We start from the raw sequence: 10,480 nt of genomic DNA, 5'->3' as shown, positions 1-10,480 counted from the left end.
GGGTTGTTTGATTTTTTCTTGTTGATTTTTTTGAGTTCTAGATAGATTCTGGTTATCAGCCCTTCATCAGATGTGTAGAGAGCAAATATTTTCTCCTCATACTTAACATTCTGAGAACACCAACAAAAAAATGGAGAAACTGGGAAAGAAAACAAGCAGAGCAGTTACCACACATTAATCTGTTGGCTTTGGATTGCAGGGAGATGTGGCTGGAGCTGAGAACACAGGTGAAATGACAGGTGAAGAGGGTGAAACTCTTAGTGAGGGTGAAATTGGAGAGAAAGATGAAGGTGAAACTCAACTAGACGGTGACGGTGAAATTAAAACAGAAGGGAAAGGAGACAACGAAAGTGAAGGTGAAATTGAAGCACAAGGAAAAGGAAAAGGAGAAGATGAACATGAAGGTGAAACTGAAGCAGAAGCAGAAGAAAAAGGAGAAGATGAACAGGAAGGTGAAATTGAAGCAGAAGCAGAAGGAAAAGGAGACAATGAAAGTGAAGGTGATATTGAAGCAGAAGCAGAAGGAAAAGGGGACAATGAAAGTGAAGGTGACATTGAAGCAGAAGCAGCAGGAAAAGGAGAAGATGAACATGAGGGTGAAATCCAGGCAGAAGATGGTGAAATGAAAGGTGATGAAGGTGAAACTGAAGGCCAGAAACTCAATGCTGAAAATCAAGATGAAGCCAAAAATGATGAGAAAGATGTAGGTGGTGAAGGGGGAAGTGATGGGGGTGATAGTGAAGAGGAGGAGGAGGAGGAGGAGGAGGAAGAGGAAGAGGAGGAGGAGGAGGAAGAAGAGGAGGAGGAGGGGGAAAATGAGGAGCCTCTGTCCCTGGACTGGCCTGAGACCAGGCAGAAGCAGGCCATTTACCTCTTCCTCCTGCCCATCGTGTTCCCACTGTGGCTGACAGTGCCCGACGTCCGGAGGCAGGTGAGTGTGCCCAGCTGGACCTCAGGTTGTCTATTCCCAGGGAGGCTGTGGGGTCTCTAGGCACCCAGGGCTCACACTCAAGAGAAGGGAGAGGGCAGGGAAAACCAGCTTGGCAGGGCTCCGCCACTGAGAAGATCTGGGAAGCAGCTGCAGCTTTGGAGGGGACCATGTGCCTAGGGGAAATACCACTGGGACTAGGGGGCTAAAGACCTCAAATGTGCCTTAGTCCCACCACTTAAAGCAGCATAAACTAGTCCCTTCTTGACTCCTCAGTTTCTTAATTTGGGAATGATGCCACTATACCTCTTCCATATTTCACTGAAATATTCTCAAAACCCAGGGAGATGACTGTTATTTCTACCCAACATTCCTATTTGCAGGGAAAGGTCTGACTAATGTACTCCGTCCAAAGGAAGTCTATATTCTGTCTCTGGGTCCAGACAGGAGAGGGACAGGGGAGGTTGCAAAAGCCAAACCAGATTCCTAGGTTGGTCTGGTTCTAGGGCAAACAGCGCTCTTCTGTTGGGTGACTGCTGAACACCCTACTGGCTGGACTCCCCTGCAGGTGTCCCCTCTGCTTCATCCTTTTCCATCCATCTCAAGGTCCTTTCTGGAGAGACAGCCTCAGATATCTCCAGGTCCTCTCCACCACTCTTCCGTCAGACCTCGTCACTGATTCTAGGGCTCCCTCAGCAGGACAAAAGACTGTCAGCCTCTGCAACTTCTCTTCTTTTTTTCAAACGTTCAAACAGGAGTCTAAGAAGTTTTTTGTCATCACCTTCCTGGGATCCATCATATGGATAGCCATGTTCTCATACCTCATGGTGTGGTGGGCTCACCAGGTGAGTGAACAGCAGGAACTAAACCCTTCGCCAGCAGGTCCCAAGGATACTTTTTCCCTTCGGGATGAATTTTTGGTACCCAGAGACTATCAAGTATTAAGTAAATTTGTGCAGTCTCTCTATTGTTTATAAAAGCTTAAAAGTAGACCTCTAATACCAGTGAGTGTAGTGCTTTTCAAGTGTGACTTCTGTCTTATGCTGTGGCGTGACATAGAAAGCCCTTCACGTCCCGTCTTCTTAGCCCTATTACCTGCTTCCTCCGCCACGCACCCCACGCCTCTCACCTGGAGAAATCCTGCACCCTCTGAGAGCCAGCTCAGTTTTGTCTGCTCTCTGGCATTTAATCAGTCTTCCTCTGAGAGACCACGGCTTTTCTGTTCTGCCTAGAATACTGCACTTGGAACAGAGCTGTAATGTGGTTTACAAGCTTTCCCTTCTCACTAGGCTGAGAAACAGGATCTGTGTTGTATGGCTCTGCCTCTACCTTAGTTCCTGGTACACAGCAAGTGTCCACGTTTCTGGAAATGGAAATATTGACATGAACAGATCTCTGGTAGGGCATTTCTTCTGGGGAGGTAGAGGTGTTATAGTTGGAATGACAGTGAGAGGTGTAGCTAGTTATCTAGATAACTTGTGGTCCAATTGAGAAAAGAAACGCAACTTGGTCCCTGCAGCCAGGAGCAGGGCCTCGCTTTCTCTCTGTGGCCATCTCCCCAGCTGTCAGTTCCACCGTCACCCTCCCGCCCTCAGGCTGAGGGCACGTAGTGTTGAGCTCCTTGGAAGGTGTTCTGTTTGCACGAAGTAGGATGTTGGTGCTTTGAAGAGCCTCAGGTTTTTTTACCTGCTGTTGCCATGGTTTCTCATTACTGTTGCTATTTACCAGGTTGGTGAAACAATAGGGATTTCTGAAGAGATTATGGGTTTGACAATCCTAGCAGCAGGCACGTCAATTCCTGACCTCATCACCAGTGTGATTGTCGCTCGGAAAGGCCTGGGAGACATGGCTGTGTCAAGCTCTGTGGGCAGTAACATATTTGATATCACCGTGGGGTGAGTAGGCAGTGTTACTTTCCAAGGCATATTAAGTATGACTGGAAAACACTGCATTGGCTCTGCTTGCTGGTTTTCTGCTTTAATCATTACACATGGAATAAAAGGGCATTTATATTGTCAGTTTCCATAAGGCAACTAAGTATACTCCCTTCATTCCTCACAGCCAGAGGGATAATAGAACTAAAATGCTGCCTGAAATGTGACTGGAATTTACAGATAAATTGAAAACTGAAGTTCATTACATTCTATTACCAAATACACTGAAATGCTTTGCTCATTGACTTTCAAGGTGGTGGAGGTGGGGCTGGAAGGAACAATGACTCAATTTCATTTGTTTTCTTTTTTTTTTGAGACAGAGTCTCACTCTGTTGCCTGGGCTAGAGTGCTGTGGCGTCATCCTAGCTCACAGCAACCTCAAACTCTTGGGCTCAAGCGATCCTCCTGCCTCAGCCTCCCGAGTAGCTGGGATTACAGGCATGCACCACCATGCCCGGCTAATTTTTTCTATATATTTTTAGTTGTCCAGATAATTTCTTTCTATTTTTAGTAGAGACAGGGTCTCACTCTTTCTCAGGCTGGTCTTGAATTCCTGACCTCCAGCGATCCTCCCGCCTTGGCCTCCCAGAGTGCTAGAATTACAGGCGTGACCCACCGCCGGCCCGGCCTCAATTTCATTTCTTGATACTCCCAATCCTTGGTATGTGGAGTGGAGCCTGCTAGCTCAGAGGCTCTAAAAACATTTTGCATAAACAAGCAAATGCCTCATCCTCCTGTATCCCATCCTCCCAACCTTATCAGAGCAGAGCACTGGGCTATTGTTATTTCCCTAATCATATCTTGGATTTGGGTGGAGCATTTATTTCCTTAAATCTGAACTCGGATATATGGCTGGGGAGGGCAGTGAGAGGGGAGGTAAAAAGGCATAGGCAAGCCCTGAGTGCTAAAGAATTTAAAGAAATCTTATTCTGAGATAGGCCTTATCATCAAGATTTAGAGACTTAAGAGTACACATCAACTGATTTGGGTTAGTCATATAGAAGTCATGAAATATGCAGAAAATAAAAAAGCTCAGACTCAGAACACTTCAATTTTAATCTAAGCTCTTCCAGTCATTAGCTGTGAGTCCCTGGGCAAGCAATTCAATTTCCCTGAAGCCTGGTTTCCTCACCTGTGAAATGGGCCTACTAATTTCTCCTCTACTTCAGAGGTTTTTATTTTTCTTCATGGAAAAATAAGTGCTTTGTAAACTTTTAAATACTGTTTAACTGTATGGGATTATTATAAACATTAAGCATGTTCACATTGTTTCTTCAATCTTGCAGCTTGCCTGTCCCTTGGTTGCTTTTCTCTCTTATCAATGGACTGCAGCCTGTTCCAGTCAGCAGCAATGGCTTGTTTTGTGCAATTGTTTTGCTTTTTCTCATGCTCCTGTTTGTGATCTCTTCAATTGCATTATGTAAATGGAGAATGAACAAGATCCTGGGCTTCACAATGTTCCTCCTTTACTTTGTATTCCTGATAATCAGTGTGATGTTAGAAGATCGAATCATATCCTGTCCTGTATCTGTCTGAGTCAGTCACTGTTGCTCATAATGGATACAGATCAGAAGACCATGCCAGAAGTTACTGTACCTTTTGTACATTAATGAAAGAACAAACACGATTCAGAAAGTGGACTGAGTGGCTCAGCACCTCTGTTGTGAATGTGACCCAGGACTAAGCTTTATCTTTGGAAACATCTGCAGCTCACTGTGGATGAAGAACTTCACCTCTGAAAGGGTGGAGTTCTGAGCCCTGACTCATGTAAACATCTATCACATGGAAGCAGTAGGAGGACCCCTGGCGCCAGAGGGTTTTCTAAATGAGAGATAATTGGGGTTGAGGGTTGGGACAGGCACAGCAACAGTGAGACAAGCTCCCACACTCACAGTTCCCTGATCATCCCTGAAGGGCCACGCTCCAAAAGATGCAGATGTGGTCTACACCTCAGCCCTCTGGCCCCTGCCCCAAGCACGGGCTACAATTTGGTGTCTCCTCCTTTTCTGTTCAAAACGTGAGGTTCTATCAGGTTTGTGATCACTATAGGTTCGGTTTTTGGTGAGTTAAAGGAGCCAAAGCTACAGAGAAAAAGTATAACAGGAATCGATTATGGTACATCACAGTCCAGTAAAATGTATGCCAATATCTTCTAGCTTAAAAAGAGGACTACGTTAACTCTTATTGTTGCATTTCTGAAAAGTGAAATTAAAACAGAAAGAAGCCTGAAAAATGAAAATTTATAATTTGCCCTTGAACTGGAAGGAATGGAGATTAAGGAAAGAAAACTGTTCTAAGGGCTACTTAAAAATATGTACTTACTATAAAATCCAAGTTCATGTTGTCTCCATCAGGGTTCACCCTGAGGGATTAGACATTCTAACAAAGTTGTCCTGGCTCTGCCCCTCCAGCATGTTCTCACCCAGCAGCGACAGCTGAATGAGAAGGGAAGTAACTTTTAAAGAGTCCAAAGTCAGTAGAGCCAAATCTGGTTTATAAAGTGTGAGATCCGGTGGGGCAATGCTATTTTTGCACGTTAACCTAGATAGGATTACAAAAAAAAAAAAGAAGACTGATTTCTTATATGGTTTATAAATGGATCTTAAGGTAATTACAAAGGGGAAATTCCAAAAATGCTTAACGCAATGACAACACGGTGAGAAAAAAAGTATTACTACTTCCAAGGTAACTAGAGTAAAGGATACTGGAGTTTTAAAAAATTTTGTGGTTCAACATTTCATGTGGAATTTGATGTGCTTGTATATTTAATACTACTGCTTGCTGCTGTTACTAGAATCAAGTTAGGGATACATTAGAAATGAAAGTTTTATGTCACTGGCTTCAGAGCAAAATGAGCTCAGATGACTGCAGATTATGATGGTAAATATGGCTTTAATTACAGTCATGCAGAAGATAGGACAGATGTTATGTGAAAAAAAGCAAAATTTTGGCACTGAAGGATGGCTAAGGTGTTCAAAGTACACCATCTTTCAAGATGAACTGGTTAACTTGATTGATTGCCTCGCTACCCCAGGATTCCCATTCTTTGGAGATAATTTTTATTAAATTTCAGTAAGTACTGAATCCCAATGGTATCCTTACTTTACAAACATGGACAGGCTCATCCCTATCTTTAGGCCACTTGGTCAGAATGCTTAAGAGAAGACTGATGAAGAGGATGTGAGGGCCATCTGGCTGCGACATCTGTCACCCCATTGATCGCCAGGGTTGATTTGGCTGATCTGGCTGGCTAGGTGTGTGTGCCCTTCCTCCCTCACCACTCCAGGTGTGTCCCTCCCGAAGCTGCTCATTTGGTTGAAGAGGATGACCTTCCCTGATAGAGGAGGACCGTTCTTTGGTCAAGGGTATACGAGTAGCTGCACTCTTCTGCTAGAACCTCCAGACAAGCTCTCAAGACGTATGAAGAATATGGAATTATGTTCAAATTCCATATTCTTACATTAATTATCCTCATTCCTGATGTTGCTGCACTGCTGGGTTTCCACATGCCATGGCCTAAGAATAGGAAGAAAGAACAATGGCTGTGGCAGGGAGATCCTAATACCAAAATTCTGGGTGCTAACCTGGTGTCTGCAGCCAATTCCAGTTAGCCTCGGGGATGCTACCTCCTCACTAAACAGCTTGGGATCTGATGCTCTTCCTCAGACTGAGTGAGGAGTCATGCACAGTGAAACATTCTGTAATAATAAAGTGCTGAAATATCTGTTTAATGATTAAAACCAACTCTAATGATCTGACATCCTTTTCCCAGTTTGCTGAATTTCTGACATTCCCCTTTGCCTAGAAAGAAGTTCTGATCACACTATAACAGAAAAGGACAAGTACAAAAAATGAAAGTTGAGTCTTGATGGATGAGTAGGAATTCATTGGGAAAGAGAAAGAAGGGAGATGATTTCAGGGAGATGGAAAACTTATGTAACTTTTTGAAAGATCAATTTGTTATGCTTGGAAATTAAAATTTTTGTCATACATTTACAAATCTACTGTAACATTAACATCATGCATTTTTAGAGGTAAAGTACTATCTTAAAACGTCAAGATAATATTGAGATGGTCCTCTCATTTGGTAGGCAATATGGTCTATATAGTAACCTTGACAAATTGTAGGTAATTTATTCAGCCTAGAAGGTCTGAACTGTCCCACAGAGTATCTGAATTGGAAGACAGTGGCTACATGATGACTTCTCCTTCATCCTCCCCTGGGCTGCACTTCCTCAGTGGCCCTGGTAATAGGTTTGGGCCAGATGTCTAAAAATGTGAAATTCTTCCTAATTTAATAGGTTAAGATTCTATATAGTACCAGGAAAAAGGGACATATTCCAAATTTTTGAAAATTGGTATGTGTTTAAATGGTTACTATGCATTTTGAACATTATATTGTACTGTCATCAATAGATCTGAAAGTGGATTTACCAAATTATACGCTTAGTCTTTTATAATACGGTCTATGTATTGCCAGGCACGGTGGCTCACACCTGTAACCCCGATACTTTGAGAAGCTGAGGCAGGAGGATTGCTTGAGGCCAGGAGTTTGAGAACACTATATCAGAATTAGCATTTATTTAAAGATTGAGTACCAAAGGGGGCAGGGATTGGAATTTAACATCTAGAACACAGCCTGGTAGATTATTGGGAAGACTGGTTGGTCTTGGTTCCAATCCTTTTTGTGAGAGGGTCCCCCAGCAGGTGTAGCCTGCAATGTGCTCTAAGACTGGTGGCTATGAAAGGTGCAAAGAGAGGGCTCCTGAGAGAACTGCCTATCCTTGAGGGAGGGAGGAGCACTAAAGCCTGGCAGCACACCCTGGCTCAAGTCTGCCTGCACAGCTAAAGACATACTTCAGGCCCTTCACTGTGATGAGCAAGCAAAACCTGGAGAATTTCATTTACAGAAAAGTCTGTCAGTTGCTCCAATAGTTTATCACAGTACTACATTTGAAAAGAAAATCTTTAAATACAAAAGGAAGGAGCCATCTAAATGAACAGCAGCTGTGGAAAGGCAACAGTAACTTCATCAGAAGAATCTATTACCACCTCGGAATATAAGCACATGTCCACAGACTTTTGTAATCAGAGATAAAAATTCATGTATCAATTTGTGTACTACTGATTTTGTAAACAAAAATAATTAAGCCAGCAAATGCGTTTACTTTGAGGCCAGAAGAAGGTAGTATGAGGGATGGTAAGACACCAAGTACTGAGGATAGTAACATAAATTGTTATGCAGCTACTAGAAAGTTCAGTTCTGAAACAAAGCTTAGTCTTGTATCCAAACAGAGGCAGAGCATGCTAACTCTAGCACAAAGGACCAGCGCCTTCTCACAGAGGCAGCCTGCTCTTTCCCTTTCTACTCTGAGATAAAGTGCCTAAAAGCAGCTTTCAAACTTTAGTGGGAGAAATAAAAATAAAGCTGGGTTATTGTACATTATCAAATAGGTATTTTCTTACCTCATACTTAGAAAGTACAGGTTGAGTATCCCTTATCTGAAATGCTTGGGAACAGAGTGTTTCGGATTCCAGGGTTTTTTTGGACTTTGGAATATGTGAAGAATACATAACTGGTTGAGCATCCCAAAACCGAAAATCCGAAACCCTGATGTTCCAATAAGCATTTCTTTGAGCGTCAGGTCAGTGCTCAAAGTTTTGGATTTTGGAGGATTTCAGATTTCAGATGCTCAACCTGTATTTAGAAATAAAATATAACTTCTATGTAGAGCCTGTTAATACTTGCTGGTTGCACTTAAGTATCATAGTAATTATCAGCATAAAGTAAAAATAAGTATTTATTGACTAAAATGTTGTACTAACATTTTCAGGGGCCATCTCTTTAAATAGAAAAATGGGGAGACATACTAGAAAACCTTATAATAAAATATGCTTTAGGGTTTTAAAGCAAAAACCCTAAAAAAGAGAAAAAAAAAAAAGCAAAAAATCAGAAGATGAACAGCTGTATAATTCCCTATCTAGCAATAGGAGGAAAAAGTTGAATATTTAAAATTTGATATAGAATGTGTGACATTCAAAACATAATAGTAGGAAGTAGTAAACAAGCTTATCAGCACAGAGCATGGTTTATTTTCAATAATTTAAACATATAAACAAAACTAAGAGTAAGAAAATAAGAGATAATATAGCAAAAGGGTATTTCTCTCCAAGATGATTGGCCATGAGTCTTCAAATATATGATCAACAGAGAGAAAAGTTTGATAGAGTTATTTTAGAGGATGATTCATATTTTAATTTTCTTCTGAGCAGGTTTACCACTTTCTGTTCATGTTTTAGATTTTATTTTTGAAGACTGCATTTAAAAACAAATATTCCCTGGGGATTAAGAGCAGGGGAAATATAATTCTATTCAAAAGCAGAAATAAAACTCAGGGTCTGGGGAGGAGATAAAAATTACATTTTGCTTCTCCAAATGAGTCTGAATCATAAAGAATGGCTTTATCTCACTCTTTTTCTGTCAGACATTTGAAATCAATAAACTATGATTCCTACATATTTTATATATTACAGAAAAAATAAACAATATTGAAAACTGTTCTTATATGGGAATAAAAACAAACAGCAAAACCAACAACAAATAAAAAAGAAATCCGGAATCCTGGTTGGAGGGATGTTTATCACCAATGTCAAAGCCTCCCCTATCAAATATTTCTCTCAGTTGACAACTTTCAAATGATTTAAAGAACGTTAAGAACAATTAGAATGTGAATCCTGGATGTGAATAGTAAAGAATAAGATTGGATGGGTATTTACAAAGGAGAGGCAAAATCTGTGTACAGCACCAGATTTTTCAAGTAAGCAAGTTCATTCCCAATCTAACTGAAGTTTTACATTTTTAAGCTCTCTTCATCATTTCCCAGAGTAGAAAGCTGTGAAATGTTTCAGCTTGGTGCTATTTATTAATGGTATGAACTCAAAAGGTGGTTTTTCTGTAGCTGACCTGATTCTGAGTCTCAGGACTCCAAGATACCTCTACGTCCAAGTGTTGTGAACTCTACTGGCTTTACATACCTGATTTGGGACCATCCATTCTTTTCTTCTTTAAAGTCAGGGAATTCCTTCATTAATGACAATGTGTGCAAATGTACATACACACACTGAAAATCTATAAATAATTCTAATGGCCAAAAGATACTTTTTCTTTATCAGAAAGTACCCAAAGAAAGTGAGACTAGAAATAATGCAACTAAAATATATTTTAAAAGTCTATTTAATACCCATGGTATTTAAACATTCAATTTATTGTCTTATTTCTGGATATTTCTGCATTTTAGATTCCATGAACTTCAGATTCTGAAGCTTGTAGAAAAGGCTAAGTTCTGGCTGGGCGCAGTGGCTCAAGCCTGTAATCCTAGCACTCTGGGAGGCCGAGGTGGGAGGGATCGCTTGATGTCAGGAGTTCAAGACCAGCCTGAGCAAGAGCAAGACCCGATCTCAAATCGAAAAAATTATCTGGGCAACTAAAAATAGACACACAAAAAAATTAGCCAGGTGTGGTGGCAAGTGCCTGCAGTCCCAGCTACTCAGGAGTCTGAGGCAGGAGGATCACTTGGGCCCAGGAGTTTGAGGTTGCTGTGAGCTAGGCTGATGCCAC

General features: G+C 41.5%; 1 protein-coding gene across 4 annotated transcripts in view; it reads left to right on the top strand.

The window, feature by feature from the left end:
* SLC24A1 (solute carrier family 24 (sodium/potassium/calcium exchanger), member 1) overlaps positions 1–9,910 on the top strand; it is a 32,049-nt gene extending 22,139 nt beyond the window's left edge. For 2 of the 4 annotated variants that reach the window (XM_012644845.1, XM_012644844.1), the window contains 6 exons: positions 200–350; positions 453–494; positions 585–931; positions 1,684–1,773; positions 2,657–2,823; positions 4,149–4,412. In XM_012644845.1, the coding sequence (XP_012500299.1) occupies positions 200–350; positions 453–494; positions 585–931; positions 1,684–1,773; positions 2,657–2,823; positions 4,149–4,398 (1,047 nt within the window). In that variant the 3' untranslated portion in view covers positions 4,399–4,412. Of the gene's footprint in view, positions 1–199; positions 351–452; positions 495–584; positions 932–1,683; positions 1,774–2,656; positions 2,824–4,148; positions 4,413–9,746 lie in introns of those variants that run through there. The other 2 variants (XM_012644848.1, XM_012644847.1) reach the window with 2 other exon arrangements.
* The last annotated feature ends 570 nt before the right edge of the window (positions 9,911–10,480 follow it).

Source organism: Propithecus coquereli, unplaced genomic scaffold, assembly GCF_000956105.1.
Source record: "Propithecus coquereli isolate 6110/MARCELLA unplaced genomic scaffold, Pcoq_1.0 Scaffold221, whole genome shotgun sequence".
NCBI lineage: Eukaryota > Metazoa > Chordata > Mammalia > Primates > Indriidae > Propithecus > Propithecus coquereli.
Note: the sequence above shows the minus strand (reverse complement) of the source record. Positions and strands in the feature narration are given on the sequence as shown.